Raw genomic sequence first — 18698 nt, forward strand, 5'->3', positions numbered from 1 at the left:
TTCTGTCTCGTAATTTTTTTGCTTTCTTCAGGTCATCTTTCATGGTCCTAATCAGGTCTTCATTTCCTTTTTTTAGATCGCATTTAATTGTATTTAATAAATCTTCCTGTTTCTTGTTTTGTTTTGTTTGACACTTTCATATCAAAAACACACTCTTTTTATTAACAACGTCATATTATAAATCTTCCAACTGATCGCGTTGACGGTCATCTAATTCTTTCCAAGGTAACCACAAAATCGATTAAAATGTTACAAAACGCGGTCTTTTCTAAAGAACTATGAAACAATTTAGAATTGCTTAGAAGTTTCTACATTATTGTTACCGATGGAGATCAATAATTTCAAGAGACTACTGACAGTCAAAGTAACAAAGAATATAAAATCTAAAAAAATTTGACTAGCAAGATTTACAATAAAATAAATTGGGGGTGCTTAAACAATATGAAATACTAAACACTAAAATACTAGAAACTATAGGTGTAAATATAAAACTAAAAATAAAATAAGTAGAACCCTTAATAAACTTAACTAATCAATTTAAGCTACCATTTCTATATAGCGTTTGGATCTTTTAGTAGACAATTTCTACTAAAAGATGAAATTTACTTTCTAGATGAAATTATGATGGACTAAAACTATGTTGGCTTTAATTGTATAGTTGTTGTCTAGTATAGCTTAGTCAGTTCTTCTTGAATTTGCTAATTCTGCTCATTACGATTAAGTTCATCTCTTCTTTGTTTTGCCTCTAATCTTGTTTTTAAAATGTAATTAACTTAGTCTTCAACACCATGCATCAGTCCTTGTTCATGTAGGACTATTTTTAGTTTCCAGTTAGTTTTATTATATTGCTAAAAAACAGTAGTTTGTCTGTGTTTATATTCGCTACATGTCCCAGTTATATACTAAACTAATTCATAATAAGGCTGTTTGCTTTTAGCGATTTTGATACTTCTTTCATTATTACAGAACTAACCTTAATGCTAGACCAAAAAATAGTTTCACTACATAAGATAGCATACAGTATATATAATTTACAAGGTATGAGAAATAGAAAAACAACAAATAATGAAAAACGCGCATTTGTTAAGTAAAAATGATGCATAAACTTAATTAATTAGATTTAAAAAATAAATAAATGTCAATGTCATGTCAAATACAAAAAGATCGTGGCACTATCATATTACAATTTAAATTGTTTCCATTTTCAAAATCCATTGCGCATATTTCTTAATTTTATGTTATATTAACATAACTATTATCAAACGATATGCATCTTAAATCTCCTAAAAAGAAAAGCAAGTATTGTTTTAGTTTTTATATTTTTAATATCATGAAATATATCACTAAATATGATTTTATAGATAAAGCATATTTCGTGAAAATTATTTTTCGATTGCTAATACATTTTTGATATATGTAGGAAGCTGGCCCAAACTTTGTTATTATGGTAAACTCCAATCACCGATAAATCTGGACTCAAGATTTGCGTATGCAATCACCCTGCCACCGCTTAAGCTTGAAAATTTTAAGAAGATGAAAAATTTACGTATTTGTCACACAGGAACCTCTGGTAAAATTTAATGAAAATACTACACAATTTGTTTTTCTCAAGAGACCTTTTCTCTTACAATAACTTCTAATATAATTAAATATACTGATTATATACAATTTATAAATAGCTACTTAAAAGTGAGAAATTATAAAAATGTTTCTTAGTTTCAGTGAATCCAGATATCTGCCCTTGCCTCAGACCCAAAATATCTGGGTGTGGTCTAAATGGTGTTTTCTACTTAGATCATCTTTATTTTCACTGGCCCTCGGAACATTTTCTTGACGGATTACAGTAAATATTCATTCATATTAATCGCTTATGAAGGAATCTATACCAAAATATTGTTTTGGACTTAGATAAGAGCTTATTAATTGTAGAGAGACGTCTAATAAATGCAAAAAGTTTCAATTCATAAGTTTAGAAAGATGTATAAGAATGATGTTAAAAAATATGTCATATGACTATTTTTTAACTCAAGAATTTAAATCAAGAATTACCCATTTTTTAATAATCTGTTTAATTATTATTAACCTGTTTCACATCTATTTAGTTATAACTGTGAATATAGGAAGACAGAAAAAGCTTAGTTTTATAAGTTGTAGCAATACCAGACTGATTATGTATTCATATTTACATTTATTTGCAGATATGATTTGGAAGCTCATTTTGTTTTTGTGAACGAGAAATATCAAAATTTCATTGAAGCTGTTAAGAATCCCTTAGCATTAACAGTATTTACTGTTTTATATACGGTAAGCACATTAAATAAAGATATATCAATCAAATATGTATCCTAAGCTATTAGTAATCGATCATACTATACTACAAAATGCACCATAAGATAAAAAAATAGTAAATTTAAACTAAAGTTTTTAAGATGTCGTGTGTTTACTGCCCGATCACAATATGTACACCGTACACATTCTGATCTACGATCACAAAAAGGATAATATTTCAATTGGATTGAAAAATCCTATCTAGAGAGTAGTGCAATATACAGAAAATAGTTTCATAAAATGTCTGAATCATGGTGAGGAGAGCGTTAATTATTGAGATTTTCTTTTTACTTAAGTTGAATCTGATAGCAAAATAGAAAATATTAAATCTCCAGATAGGTCTAATTTAAATCAAACTGTGCATAGAGCATACTGCGTGCGATTCAGGAGGATTACCAGTGTGGATTACTAACGATATGTTCTTATCAGGACGTGTTTTTCAGAAAATTGTCAGTATTGATTTCCTTCTAGTGTTGAAAAAAAACTGGCCAATGATCGCGTAATTTTTTCGTAAATAAAAACTAGCAAAAAGATGAAAATTACGTCATATTATAATATAGATAGAAACTTATTATGCCAAAAATACAACTGTTGGTTAGAAATGCATTTATTACTGATGTCATGTAAATAAGGTTATTTAAAAATTATTATTATTATTTGTGGATCTTAATTAGATTAATATTTTGCATATCTTTAACTGGGAATTTATTAATATGTTTTGGAACTTTTAGCAAACAACTTCTACAAGATCTAAGAATTTTTCAGTGTTAGCGAATGCTATAAAGGAAGTATGGGATAACCCCAAAAAAACTATCGTTGCAAAAAACGAGTTGGATTTTTTTCAGTTTCTACCATATGACCATGAGAACTTTTACAAATATACAGGTTCACTAACTACTAAAACAGAAGGTTGCATAGAATATGTAAATTGGATTGTTCTTAAAAACATTGCAAATATAGGAATTTTGGATGTAAGTATAAACTCTTAATCTTAATTTTTCTAAAAGTGAGAGGTCTGTTTACTTAAGTTGAACCTAATGAATTTTGCACAATGTTAGTATATATATAAGTATACATTTTTTCAATTCTTGCAAAAGATGCCATCTAAAATTGCCTAATACTCTCAAGCTTGAATGCTGCTAATGAGAGTCCTCTTGGCAAGCAGTAACACATTCATTATTAATCCGTTCTTTATTAATCAATAAAGAACGCCGTAAAGCAGGAGCAAGACAACTTTAGCCGCCATATGAGTAATATGCAGTTATAAAATAGCAAACAATCGCTTCTTCTTCTTGAAATAAAAGAATCAAATACCGAAATTTATGCCGTTACAATTCTGATGATTATTTTGATACTTATTTGTCACCGCTTAGGCAAAAAAAAAGGAACAAATCCTAATGCTCGTCTAAGGCCTATAGTCATAACTTTTTGTCAATAAAGGGCTCGCGACATTATTTACTTTAACAAGAAGAAACTTAAGAACAGTGAATATGTAGTGTCCAAACTGTTAACGCCATTGTAAATGAACTTTTGGTGGTTTTATGTTTTTATTCTTTTTTGGATTGAAAATAGTGTTTGATTTGTTAAATACTATTGTGAAGGCACATTGCTTGCTATTGTTTATACCATATAGAGGTTACCCACTAAATGACTTATATAGATTATTTTTTGTGAACTAAAAAAATAATATTTTTTTTTCTCTATTTATAGTTTTTTTTGTACTTTGCTTTTTAAGTTTGATCCTGTTTTCTTTTCGGATTCAAAAATAATTTTGATGTAATTTTTGTCACGGAATCATGGTTAACGCAGGATACTACCTCTGCATTATTTAATATACCTGCCTTTAAAATATTATGGGTGGATAGAACGCAGGATAGAGGAGAAGGAGTCTTGGCATATATCAAAATAATATTCCATGACATAAACTTAATTTTTACTTACTTAAGTTATTTTTGAGTCTTTGTTTATCAAATTAAACGTACGCAACACTTTGTATTGTTTACTACCGACAGCCTAAGTCGAATACAATGTCATTTATGTCCGATATAGATATTATTATGTCATATCTTTGTTCTCACTTTGATATTATTATATGTCTTGTCGATTTTAACATTAACGTTTTTAAATTTTTACCATTCCAAATCCAGTTTTGACGTACTAGGAACCAATAATTTATCATAAATAATTAATGAACCAACAAAAATTACCGCCACCTCGGATCTAAACTACGATCCAATATTTATTTCATAATCTGAAGATAAAAATAAAGCTCTACAAAGGTATAAAGCTTCTAGAAGCCTCAATAATTGGAATAATTAAAGAAAAAGTTCACTCTAATATGGAGTCAATGTAACATTGAAAAGTTAGTAGAAGAAGTCTTTTCTCCACAAATAAAAAATTATAAAAACCTAACAATCTAACAGTTCAATCAGATTAGATGGAGGAAGCAAAATTATTTAAATTTTAGTGCTTCCCATCATAATAGTCGTAAAACATGGTCTGCACTAAGCAATTTAAGTATCCGTGCTTCAGATTCAACAAAAAAGAGTTTACCCCATCACCTTTCTAATCCTGATGCTATTAACACTTATTTTGCCTAATTTTTCCAAATTGTAAATAACAACTGTAATAATATAATATAAATTATATTATATTATTACCGTTGTCTTTAATGAAACTAATAAACTATCCTTTAAGCTAACAAACACTAAGAAAGTTAAGACAATATTTCACAAGCGAAAAAAATATTCCATGGGTGGAGAGGATATTTCTTTTAGAATTTTTAGGTTCTGTAGTCCGTTTATTGATAATTTCTTACTCCACATAATAAATTGTTGTTTGGAAACAGGTACTTCCCTTTTGGATGGAAGAGCGGTATTGGAATTCCATTTGCTAAAGTTGTTGCTCCTAGTGATTTTTCTGACACGCATATCATAAGTATTATGCTATATTATAGCCACTCCACTTATATAAGTCATATATAAACAAATTCTCGATTATTTTTTAAATGACAAACTATTACCTTTATTAGGGCAACATTACAGTACTTGGACTGCTTGATTACTCAAAGGCCTTTGATACGGTCAACCATTGTCTTTTAATAGTATTTCTGGAAGAGCAAGCTGCTTTAATTGAGTCATATTTATCTGCGATATATGAAAAGATTTGCTATAAGGGTAAATTTTCTGAAAAACTCAATATATTATTCAGTCTACCACAGGGGTCGATACTGGACCCATTACTTTTTATAATTTACACTTTTGATACTCTAACGTTTTTTAAAAAATGCCATGTCATGGCTTATGCTGATGATACTCAATTGTATACAGGGTGTCCCGGATCATGTGGGAAATCTCTCGGATTCAGGTAGAACATCGAAAAATAATACCGAACGTTCCTATAAAAAAAATTCCTACAGGCCTTCTTTACGAAGATACAGCCTCCTAAAGGACGCTGCTGGAAATTGGTTTTTCATAAATTACTTTTAAACTACCCGGTAGAATTTAATAAAAATTTTAGGTGTTAAACACTATTAGGGACCTCTTAAAATGACATCCTTAAAATACATTTACCTTGTTTACTTTACCAGGGGCGGACTAGGTTGTACACTTTAATGCGTATATTTTTAACACCCTGTATGTTAAAGTCTAAAAAAAATAAATTTGGATACCTTGAACCCTAGGCTAAAAAAGGTACTCTTGTTCATTATCGATAAAATGAACCGTTTTGGAGAAAAAAATAATAAACGAGTCAATGTTTTTTTTAATTTTATGAGATAAGTACGCTAGTTATTTAAAGAACAGAGAAATTTCGATGTCATTTAATTTAAAATAATACATGTTCCTAAAAATACAGTGGTGTCCTAAAAAATACTTTTACAAAATAATAAAAAAAAACCTATGATGAGTGTATGTTTTTAAATTAGAAAAAACAACTTACAAAAAAATGCCAAAAACCAAATATGTAAACAAAAGTTAAATTCTTCAATACGAGCAATAAACAATTAATTATTAAAAACTTCATAAGTAGGTTCGACGTGGGCTCCGTGAACTCTAACAATTTCGCGGGCACGACGAATCGAGAACTGCTTCACTCGCCACAATAACCCAAGATTGTTTTTTATATTATCACAATGAAATGTAATTCTTTGAAGCAGTTTTTCCCGAGTATCGACTGGGGTGGAATACACTACGGTTTTGAGGTGACCCTGGGGGCAATAGGTACCTCCTTTATTTTCTCTTATTGTGATGCTAAATAAAATAAGCTAGTAGTTCGTGGACTGTATTTCTATTTTTTTAAAGAGAGGATATTATTTATTTGTTGTTGACTGGCTGGCGGGCGTTGTGAGAGAGAGCTCGCTCTTGATTCTCGCGCGGCCTTATATAAAATGCGGGGCTGCCAATATTCAAGAAAAATCTAACATTGTTAATTAGTACACTGCTACCACAGACCCCATAGATAAAAATCTAATGGCGTTAGATCGGGAGACCGAGGAGGCCAAGCAACAGGTCCTCCTCTACCTATCCAACGGTTTTCAAAAGTATTATTTAAGTGGTGTCTTACAGCAAGGCTAAAATGGGGTGGGGCTCCATCATGCATAAAATACATATCTCGGTGGGTTGCAAGGGGCAAATCTTCTAATAAATCTGGAAGATTGTTCTGGAGGAACTCCAAATAAACTTCTACGTTTAAACGTGGTGGCAGTTCAAATGACCCAATCAAAAAATTGCCAATAATTCCTGCCCAGATATTTGTTGATTGGAATTGATGTTGATGATGTGAAATAATAGTATCACGGGGATTTTCATCAGCCCATACATGCGAGTTATGTAAGTTTTCAATTCCATTTTTGGTAAACCCTGCTTCATCCGTAAAAAGAATCGCGCTGATAAAGTTAGGGTTATTTCGCTGATGATCTAACAGCCAGTTTGCGAGGTGTATTCTAGGAGCAAAATCTCTGGGCAGTAGTTCATGCACTTTTTGTAAGTGATATGGTGAATTGTACCATATGTACAGGGTGTCCCATTAAGAATGTTCCTCGGCTGTATCTCAGTCCTCAATAATCGTAGAGCGTTGAAAAAAAAATTAGTATAAAAGTGTCCCAAAAAAAATAGCTGGAAAATGTTTTGAAGTTCATTGGTCAACCGCTAGAGGGCATTCTAGCTACTTAAAAACTTTAAAGTCTATTTTTTCCAAAAAACCTTTAATAACTTGCATCCCAAAATATTATCGAACTGATCTACAAAGTACTCCTGACAAAAATGTTTTGACAACTATTTCTGTCAAATGTCAAATAAAGTGGTGGGGAGAGTTTCTATCTTAAATGAGAAAAATGGTAAGAAGTAGGCTTTGGCTGCACCGATTTTTATAAAACAACTTTTATTTAAAATCTCTTTTATTGCTTTATTTTTCTACCAAAAAGATATTATTGGAAAATTTTCCTAAAACCCGCTAGGGGGCGTCTACTTCTAACTTACGCTATTTAACTGATTATTTTAAGAAACTCAAATGCAACCATGTGTGTTTTTTTACGGTATTAAGAGCGGAGAACAAAGCTTAATAATTTAGTAAAAACCGCATTTTGATATCACATCTCTAACTAAAGTTACAAAAAAAATGTGTTTATTAGAAAGTGAAAACATCAAGTATGGTCGTTAAGTTCTATTTACCAGCCGGGTTAAAAAAACTGGTGTCTAAATGAATCATTTTGTAGAGAAACAATCTTGGTATACCAGCTTTTTAGAAATTCCGGAAGGTGGCGTTTATTTATACACTTCTTTATACAGAAAGTTTCATTGGTAATAAATTAATGTTTATGGGAAAACTAGGAAAACTATGCATAGGAACGTTTTAAATATTTATCAACGTCGACGCGTCATTGTAACACGATAAAAATATTTTGATAGTTTTGGCACTTGGTACCGATTAAACTGAAAAAAGATAAAAATCTTGCTTATTTTAAATGGAATAAGAAATAATATTATTTTAATTCCTACACTAATCTAATGCCTGCCGAGGTTTTCGAATTGTCGTCCGTCTTGTTCTATACAATTTTGAACTCTTCGTCGGGTTGATTCCACGGCTGCCTCTATTTCTGCGGCTGGTAAACTCCGAATAGCGCCCCTTATTCGCTGTTTCATATTTTCTCTAATGGTAGGAATCGAAGAAAATACAATGGCTTTTATTCTACCCCATAAATAAAAGTCAAGGCAGGTTAAATCTGGCTATCCGCAAGTATATGCAATGTAATCTAATAATGTTTCTATCACGATTTAATTACCTTGCCGGCCAAGGGAAAAAGCTACCTCTGCCAATCCACCGATCAGGGTACCTCTGATTAAGGAACGTTCGCACTTGTACCGCGAAATGAGCCGGGCATCCGTCATGTTGTAAAAACATGTTGGCTATTATAACCAGAGGCACTTCCTCTAATAATGCTGGGAGCTCATTTCTTAAAAATCCAAGATATCGTCCTCCAGTTAGGCTCTCATCAAATAAAAATGGACCTATAACATGAGATCCAGATCCATATTACACCGCACCAGACATTAACACTCCACCTTCCCTGATGCTGGATCTCGCGTCTCTTATGTCTGTTAACTCCTCCGTCACTATTGAACGTTGCTTCGTCTGTCCATAAAATTTTGTTGAGAAAATTTGGATTTTCGAGCAACATATTCTCCATCCAATGACAATAATCTAGTCTTCTGTCATAGTCTTCCAGATTTAATGCCTGGTGGAGTACTCTATGGAATGGATGAAATCTATATGCAAAAAAAATTAAATTAAGTAAGCATCTAGGCACTTATTTTTGAAAAATTGTATTATACCTCTGTTCCTGCAAAATTCTGTGAACTACACAACGAGGTATGCCTAAATCGCCTGAAATCGTTCTGATGCTTAAGTGCGGATCAAATTCTACAAAGGCCAAACAATTTATTATGTTTTCGTCCGTTCTCCTGCGACCTTGTCTACGGTAGGTTGGATGGACTACACTATCTGTTGTCCGAAAACGACGGGCCAAACGAAGAAATATGCCTCTACTCAGACGCCGGTTTAGAGGAAAACGTTGAGCATACAGCCTTGCAGCTATAGTAGCATTTTCAAAACATTCATAAAAAATTTCTTTCTCTTGCAAAGACAGACGCATTTTAAATTAAAGTCAAATAATAAACTCTGATCGAAATAAATAACTAAATTTATAGAACCACCGAAAACTTTTAAGCAGCTGTCACAGAGTTGTCACCGGCCTTTTTGTTTTTTAAACAAATGCAAAGCCAACTTATTAATAAAATTGGCATAATTTAATTACCTATTTATTTATACTCGAATAAACTGCTAACCGATAGTCTTATATAAACTTTAATTTTTAGTTCCTTTATGAACACAACTAATATGTTGCTGTATTTTTTTGAATAATATTCTTTTAACTTATTTTAGCACATCATGTGGTATTATTTGTTGCTACGTTGTCCAAAAATTTAAAACGTTCCTATGCATAGTTTTCCCATACTGAATAGATTTATTCCCGCTGAAACTCCTTTATAAAGAAGTGTATAAATAAACGCCACCTTCCGAAATTTCTAAAAAGCTGGTATACCAAGATTGTTTCACTACACAAAGATTCATTTAGACACCAGTTTTTTTAACCCGGCTAATAAATAGAACTTGACGAATATATTTGATGTTTTCACTTTCTAATGAACACATTTTTTTTTGTAACTTTAGTTGGAGACGTGATATCAAAATGCGGTTTTTACTAAATTATTAAGCTTTGTTCTCCGCTCTTAATACCGTAAAAAAACATACATGGTTGCATTTGAGTTTCTTAAAATCAGTCGAATAGCGTAAATTAGAAGGAGACGCCCCCTAGCGGGTTTTAGGAAAATTTTCCAATAATATCTTTTTGGTAGAAAAATAAAGCAATAAAAGAGCTTTTAAATAAAAGTTGTTTTAAAAAAATCGGTGCAGCCAAAGCCTACTTCTTACCATTTTTCTCATTTAAGATAGAAACTCTCCCCACCACTTTATTTGACATTTGACAGAAATGGTTGTTAAAACATTTTTGTCAGGAATACTTTGTAGATTATTTCGATAATATTTTGGGATGCAAGTTATTAAGGTTTTTTTTAAGTAGCTAGAACGCCTTCTAGCGGTTGACCAATGAACTTCAAAATATTTTCCAGCTATTTTTTTTGGCCCACTTTTATACTAACTTTTTTTTTTCAACGCTCTACGATTATTGGGGCCTGAGATACAGCCGAGGAACATTCTTAATGGGACACCCTGTACAATTGTTTTGGACGAATGCATCTGAGCGGCTAATTTTCGAGTACTCATTGTAGGAGTGTCAGCTACAGCGTCTAAAATATTTTCTTCCAACTGCACTGTACGTGCTGTTCTCCGCCGACCACCATTATTGTTTTTTTTTTCAAAACATCCTAAAATTGCATTAAGGAAATTTAATAGTATTACCTCATTAAGTGGAAAACAAAAACCTACCAGTTTCCCTTAGACGTTGATCAACACGTTAAAATGTTTTCTGATCCGGAATAATGCGATTGGGAAATCTTTTTTCGTACAATCTTTTTGCTTCCAATGCAGTGCAAGACGCCAGACCATACATAAGATGCATATCCGCATACAAATAAGTAAACTCCATATTTTGACGTAATTTAAATTAAAAGTTACCAACAAATACAAAAATTAAAAAAATATTATCAAATAAAGGATGAATATGTTGACCAAGATTAGCTTTAAATGATTTGGTATTTGCTAAATTTGGAGTATAGCAACGTTTGTAACAATAATGCGTTCAAAAATACAAAAATTCCGATAAATAAGTCAGGTACAATACAATTGGTTTACATTATTTTTTTAGTTTTTTTTATGTTTAGTTTTTATCTTAAGAATAACAAAAAAGAAATAAAAGTATAATAAATAAAAAATATTTTGTAAAAGTGTTTTTTAGGACACCACTGTATTTTTAGGAACATGAATTTTTTTTAAATTAAATGATTTACATCGAAATTTTCTGGCCTTTGAATAACTGGCGTACTTAACTCATTTAAAAAAAAATTAAAAAAAAAACATTGGCTCGTTTATTATTTTTTTCTCCAAAACGGTTCATTTTATCGATAATGAACAGGAGTACCTTTTTTTAGCCTAGGGTTCAAGGTATAAAAATTAATTTCTTTTAGACTTTAACATACAGGGTGATAAAAATGTACGCATTAAAGTGTACAACCTAGTCCGCCCCTGGTAAACTAAACAAGGTAAATGTATTTTAAGGATGTCATTTTAAGAGGTCCCTAATAGTGTTCATCACCTAAAATTTTCATAAAATTCTACCGGGTAATTTAAAAGTAATTTATGAAAAACCAATTTCCAGCAGCGTCCTTTAGGAGGCTGTATTTTCGTAAAGAAGGCCTGTAGGAATTTTTTTTATAGGAACGTTCGGCATTATTTTTCGATGTTCTTCTCTAATCCGAGAGTTTTCCCACATGAACCGGGACACCCTGTATATCTTTTAAGCCTGATTCACTTGCTGAGGCCTCCGACTCTTTAAATTATGAGCTTTAACTATTATACGAGTTATCTCATGAACTTAATTTAAATTTGAATTAAAAAAAATTGAACTTAACGGCTTTTGTAAATAAAAATGGAGTTGAACTATTAAAATCAAATATGAACATCTACATATACAATACTAAGCTGCAATTCGTCAATCTTATTCTTAATCTGGGTGTTTGTGTTGATTCATAACTACAGTTTAGCATGTATGTTAAGAGAAGTTAAGGCGGAGCGCATTTCCTCTTTTGAAATTTTAAAAAATATTAATAATTTTGTATATTATCCGTGCCTTGATGTTCTTCATGAGAATATGATACAGCTCATGCAGAATGCCCATGCTCGTTTAATTTTTGACTTAAAAAACAAAAACATGATCATATATCTCATAAAATTATTGACTTGAAATGGCTTGGTAAAGAAAAACACACGAAAATATCTTTTATACCTACAATTTCCCCATAAAGTTTTAGCTGATCATTATCCCAATTTTGATATCTTGCGCAATATCTTTAAAACAAATTCTTCTATATATTCTGTAAATATTAGACATAAGGCAAAGTACTCTACGCCTCGTTTTTGTACAACATTTTATACTACGCCTTTTGCCTACAACGCAATAAAGTTATTTGACTCACTTCTGGATGAATTTCGATGGCATAACCTTAATAAATCTGAATTTAAAGTCTTTTGGTGTAAAAATCAAGTTCTGGTAGGTATGTGATCTCCAAAGTTATTTAAACTTAACCCATACCAAATACTTAAAATCCAACCCGACCCAACTCACTAAATAATACGAGAATAGAAATTTGTTCGATTTAACGCTTCTTTAGCATTTAACTTGTTAAATTAAGTGTTCAAAGCATGATTTAAAGCTTTTTAAAAAAATTGTGTATAAAATAAATAAAAAACACGTGTTCCTACATGGGACCTTTAAGCATTAGTCTACTTCTAAATACACATACTGAACAAAATGTTAAAAAATAAATTATATTTTTATCGACCATGAAATTTTTGGAAAACAGTCTATAAAAAGTCCACAAAGTAGTTTATAAGGTATCCTCTGAAGCGAAAAGGTCAATAAATTTGTTTGTACATCTTGTCAGTTGGGTCAATCTTAGAATTATGGGCAAAATTGCGACAAATCATCGGAAAAAAACAGCTCAAATACATCCAACTCAATTGGCTATACTTAGAATAGACCCATGATACAAACTCTTTGTTACTGGGCTTGTAAATCGCCCTAAATAAATTTCGGCTCAGTAGGTCTTACTTTCACGGTTTATTTTTTAGGGTCACTTCAGTCCTCATCTTCTACACGGGTGCTTTTAGATGCTTGTGGAATGAGTCTACAGCTTCATTGCCTTGTTAAACTAATCTTTTCATCATCTCATTGTTAGCAAAAATAATTTCAGCAGTCTGTGATTCAAGTTATCCACCAGTCTTCCCTGATCCTTGTCCACCATATCTTTGTCGGTTAAAAAAGTACTATGAGGTGGATATTGAGCCAAAGAAGATATATTCCAAAAACATTTTTCTTGTCATAAGCAATATTCAATGCTTCCTGAATAGTTATTGCACTGAAATAAAAATAAATAAAATATATAAAGATAAATAAAAATGCCACATCTGCCAGTGCCATATGGGAACACCTCGGTTTGCACTAAAATTATGATGTATATACTTATAAACTAAAGGTCAAATTCACACAATACAGTCTAAGCAGCAAGTACATAAATTAATTAATAATAAATTAATTATTTCCTTGTAAAGAAATTCATATTAGAAATAATTCTTACACCAGCGTAAAGTCCGTGTTTTTCACCACAAATATTATATGCTCTTTTTCTGCACGCACCAAAAATCAATAAATAAAGGAACAAAGATTGACACTACCCCACGCACTTACTAAACTGCAAACATACATCTAATGTGCAAAAAGTCGTACAACCCCGCTTTTCCACTTCTAAAGCCGCCCATGTTTACGGGTGCCTTATGGGTTAATATGCTTAACTATTGTTACATGCTGCACCAATAATAACTATTAACTTTCTTTTTTTAATCTCTCATATTTTTAGGGGTAAACCAATAGACACATATTATTATTACCCTGGCACCATTACATTATATACAGGGTGATTTTTTATAAGAAGGTCATGCTTTTGGGGGATGATAGGGGACGTTCAAATATAACTTTTGATATAAGATACTATGGGTCGGAAATGCCTCAGAAGCAAAATACAGAAGGTTAAAGTTTTTAAGAAAATTTAGAAATTAATTTTTAGTTTTTTGACTGTTTAAGATATCGGTGTCAAATTTTCTCAATAAAGCTACCTCTTAAAGATGCTTTAAATGTAAAAAGTAAATGTTTTAGATTCAACCAGTGGCGTAGATCAGATAGGCATTAGAGTAATTTTTAATAAAAAAAAATAGTACGCCACTGATAATCAAAAATTTTAAGAATCCTTGGTTTATTTAACAGAAAAAAGTATCCTGCATCTTTTTCCCAAAAGGCACTATTTCATCAGAATTTAAAAATAAATAACTTTAATAAAAACTAAGGAAAAAAAAATTATTGGATAACGTTAAAAAATACTATAAAATACTAATAATACTATAAATAATATATATTTATAAATAATAAATAATAATAATGAATAATTAATTTAAAAGGTGCTCAAAGTGGCCGCCATTTTGTTGGATACAGAGCCTGTAGCGTAATGTTAAATTGTCGTGAATTTCTGAATAACTTCACCCCTATCTTTAATTTCGGTATTTGGTCTCGCACGAACTCATCGGATTCGCCGAGTGTGCATATCCGCAAACTCAATGCCATGCAAATTGCAAAGAGGGACATGATAACAAAATAACTAATAGCTTTGAGGGTTGTTAGGATATTTTTAACATACGAATCAAAACTTTGTTATAACGTCATCTTCCTGATTAATTTAAATAAGGTAGTTGTTCTGCCGTTGCTTTATTTTGAATATTTTGGAGCGATTTACGTGGAATGAATTGGCAGATATGCATTTAACCCTTGGTGAATCCAGAGGAAATGCTGTATTGGCTCGCGCGATTTATGCTAAACGTTTTCTCAATCGAATGGTCCCAGAGAGAAGATTTTTTCTTAAGGTCGACAGGAGTCGTGAGAGAGGTCAATTACAAGTAAGTACCTACTAAAAAAAAAATAAAAACAAAAAATTAACATGTACTTTTTGTTTTAGGTGAACCCAGGCATAAGAGTTCGTGCAAGACCTATTCGTGATAATGTTGAGGAGGAAATACTTCACAATATTGAAGAGGATCCAAATACAAGTACCCGAAAAATTGCTGATCACCTGAGGATAAGCCAAACGTTGGTTTGGAAAGTTTTGCATGATAACCACCTTTATCCATTTAAAAAACAAAAGCTTCAGCATCTGTTCAGCATCTGTTCACCCCAAGATTATGCTAATAGGTTCGCGTTTGCCACTTGGTATCTTCAACAAGAGGGTGAACCCAGACATTCGCCAAGCTATTTTGTTTAGTGACAAATCAACGTTTTGCCGAGAGGGACATTTCAACCCAAGAAACAACCATGTCTGGGCTGATGAAAACCCTCATGCTAAATTTATCCGTGGCTACCAACAAAAATTCTCTGTGAATGTTTGGGCAGGCATTGTAGGGGAGAACTTGATTGGTCCGTACATTTTGCCAAGACGTCTCATTCCAGGGAATTATTTGATTTTTCTTCGAGATGTACTGCCTGAACTTTTAGAAGATGTGCCATTGTATGTTCGGCAAATAATGTGGCTTCAACATGATGGTTGTCCGGCACACTATGGTCGCGTTGTCAGGGAATATTTGAACCAAGATATCCTAGACGTTGGATTGGGAGGGAAGGCCCAGTGGCTTGGCCAGCGCGCTCTCCCGATTTAAATCCCTGTGATTTTTATTTGTGGGGTCATTTGGACCAACTTATTTATTCTACACCTGTCCCAGATGAACATGATCTTTTGGCTCGCACAGCAGTAGCTGCAGGCGAAATTAAAGTTAGGGGTGAAGTTATTCAGAAAATTCACGACAATTTAACATGACGCTGCAGGCTCTGTATCCAACAAAATGGGGGCCACTTTGAGCACCTTTTAAATTAATTATTAATTATTATTATTTATTATTTAGTATTTTTTAACGTAATCCAATAAATTTTTTTTCCGTTAAAGTTATTTATTTTTAAATTCTGATAAAATAGTGCCTTTTGGGAAAAAAGATGCAGGATACCTTTTTTCTGTTAAATAAACCAAGGATTCTTAAAATTTTTGATTATCAGTGGCGTACTATTTTTTTATTAAAAAATTACTCTAATGCCTATCTGATCTACGCCACTGGTTGAAACTAAAACATTTACTTTTTACATTTAAAGCATCTTTATTAGGTAGCTTTATTGAGAAAATTTGACACCGATATCTTAAACAGTAAAAAAACTAAAAATTAATTTCTAAATTTGTTTAAAAACTTTAACCCCCTGTATTTTGCTTCTGAGGCATTTCCGACCCATAGTGTCTTATATCAAAAGTTATATTTGAATTTCCCTTATCATCTCACAAAAGCATGACCTTCTTATAAAAATCACCCTGTATATTTTTTTTGCGTTTAATAACTTTTTAATTTCATTTTGTTTTGCTTTATATTGTTTTAGAATATTTTCTTCAATTTAGAATAGCATTTATAGACATTTATAGCATTTACTAGACTTCACCAGCCTTTATATTTAGAACAAGTGAAAACTATTTAATTTTCATCATAATTTTGATATTGTAACTTTGTGACTCTCACGAGATGTGTCTATTTATTTATAATCGCCTCTAAAAAATTATATGCCTGTTGATTATTTCAATATTTATTTTAATTTTTTACTAATCTACTTTTAAGTATACATATTTAAACTTCATGATGCTAGTTTTTAATCTAATGTTCGGATAAGATTATTTTCTAGGTTCCATGCTTTTTTCACCTCTATCTGCCCAAATAAAGTTATTTGTATAACATTAATATAGTAATATTTTGCATAATAATAATTTTGACATTTTATTTCATTATTTAGTGCTAAAAATATTTTCTTTTGAAGTCCACAAAAAAGGTTTTTTAACCTTGACGTTATTGTAAATATCCTAATTAATAGGTGAACACTAAATAATCTAAATATTTATTTTTATTTAGATTATTTGTACAAGTTTCTATTAGCTTCTCCCTTACTGTTTTTTAGTAATCTCCTAACTCTTTTTTTATTCTTCACTTATTTTTTTAACATGTTTTATAACAATAAGATATTTTTAAAATCCATTTTGGGCACAGAATATATTTTTATAATAATCTTTCTTCCTTAATTAAATGTTACTTAGCGCACTTCTGACTGCAAAATACGTAAAAAAGTCTATAAAACGCTGGGCCTTTAGCAACCTGATACCTGAACCTTTCGTAAAAACTTTATTAACAATTCATGTTTGTTTTTCTATTACCAAAGAGAGAGTGGACATCTTTTACAACTATGCATTTTTTCTTTTTGTTTTATGAATATCATTAAATGTTTCTTTTAGCTTAAGAACCTCTCCCATATTATGGATAGCCACGGAAAAATTGTAACAGAAAACAACAGAGAACTTCAAGATCTAAATAACAGAATTATTTATACACGCCTTATTTTATGAGAAATTTGTTGCCAAAGCGAATACTATGCTTATATGTATAAAACATGTGTTGTTTTAAATTTTAAAGATTTTAATTGATAATAAATAAATGTAAAATAAACAAAATAAGTTTATAAATAATATTTGGTCAAAGTTGTTTTATTAACTCATAAACTAATAAAGCTTTGACATCGGACGAATCAAAACCATCTAAACAACATTTAACAGGTATTCATTAAGGTTAAAAAAGACAATCGCAAATTAACGCAAGAAGGGACATTACTTTCAAAAAGACGTTAAATTAAATAATTTGGTTATGTTATTAGAGAATGACATTCAGATAGATTTAGATAAAGTAGCAATAATCGACTAGAAAGTAGGCACGTCTCAAAGCTTTGCACTTATTAATTAAAGACGATTAGTATAAAACTTTGCTAATATTGCAAAACCTTTGCATAAATTCAAAAACAAAAAGATAAAGCTTACACAAAATTACTAATTTTCTTTTTAAAAATTTGTAATTTTTAAGAATAAAAAGGTTTTATTCTACAGTGCATATAAATTATAACAAATAATATTTAGTACACCAAGGCTTTTTAAAAGCTCATAAAGGGATATAAAATAAGTGGCAATTAACTTTCTGTCCTAGAGGGGAAAATTTTTCTTGGTCTCGGTAATTGATTTCTGATTGTATACAATTAATTTTTTTTTATCACGTCAAGCGGTACCGAAGTTAAAATTCGCGCTCTGTGAAAATGTGTAATTATTTTACTTTAATATATGTATGTGTCATATATAGTTGATAAGCCCACAATATCATACAAATTGCCAAACTAAAATTTAAATACAACTATGTTATCCTGATAACATATTGTACGACAATCCAAACTCTTAAAGGGTAAACAATTCCTGCCCGCGTTAACTTTTAATAATGAAATAAGCAGTGTACATCTCTATTCCTCGCCCTCCGAATATTTCTCTAACAACGAAGCTATGCAATTTGCTAAAGTTATGCCTCAGTTATATGAGTTTCCGGATGAGAAACCGTCTATAATATTGCATAAACTACGACCCCATAGGTTAGCTTCTAATATTCAAAAGGGTTTAATGTATTTAGATATTCGGAGGGTTAAC

At 31.2% G+C, this 18698-nt stretch overlaps 1 protein-coding gene across 2 annotated transcripts; it reads left to right on the plus strand.

Annotated features, from left to right (window-relative positions):
• Positions 1-1145: 1145 nt before the first annotated feature.
• LOC126743273 (carbonic anhydrase 6-like) lies at positions 1146-17707 on the plus strand. 2 transcript variants are annotated; one of them, XM_050450284.1, is made up of 7 exons: positions 1146-1299; positions 1425-1570; positions 1717-1843; positions 2199-2304; positions 3060-3116; positions 3174-3299; positions 17475-17707. In XM_050450284.1, the coding sequence occupies exons 1-7, from the start codon at positions 1268-1270 to the stop codon at positions 17583-17585; spliced, it is 705 nt and encodes a 234-aa protein (XP_050306241.1). In that variant the 5' UTR covers positions 1146-1267; the 3' UTR covers positions 17586-17707. The 2 variants fall into 2 exon arrangements, with proteins under 2 accessions (XP_050306241.1, XP_050306240.1); XM_050450283.1 differs by having other exon boundaries at positions 3060-3299.
• The last annotated feature ends 991 nt before the right edge of the window (positions 17708-18698 follow it).

This window comes from Anthonomus grandis, chromosome 12, assembly GCF_022605725.1.
Source record: "Anthonomus grandis grandis chromosome 12, icAntGran1.3, whole genome shotgun sequence".
NCBI lineage: Eukaryota > Metazoa > Arthropoda > Insecta > Coleoptera > Curculionidae > Anthonomus > Anthonomus grandis.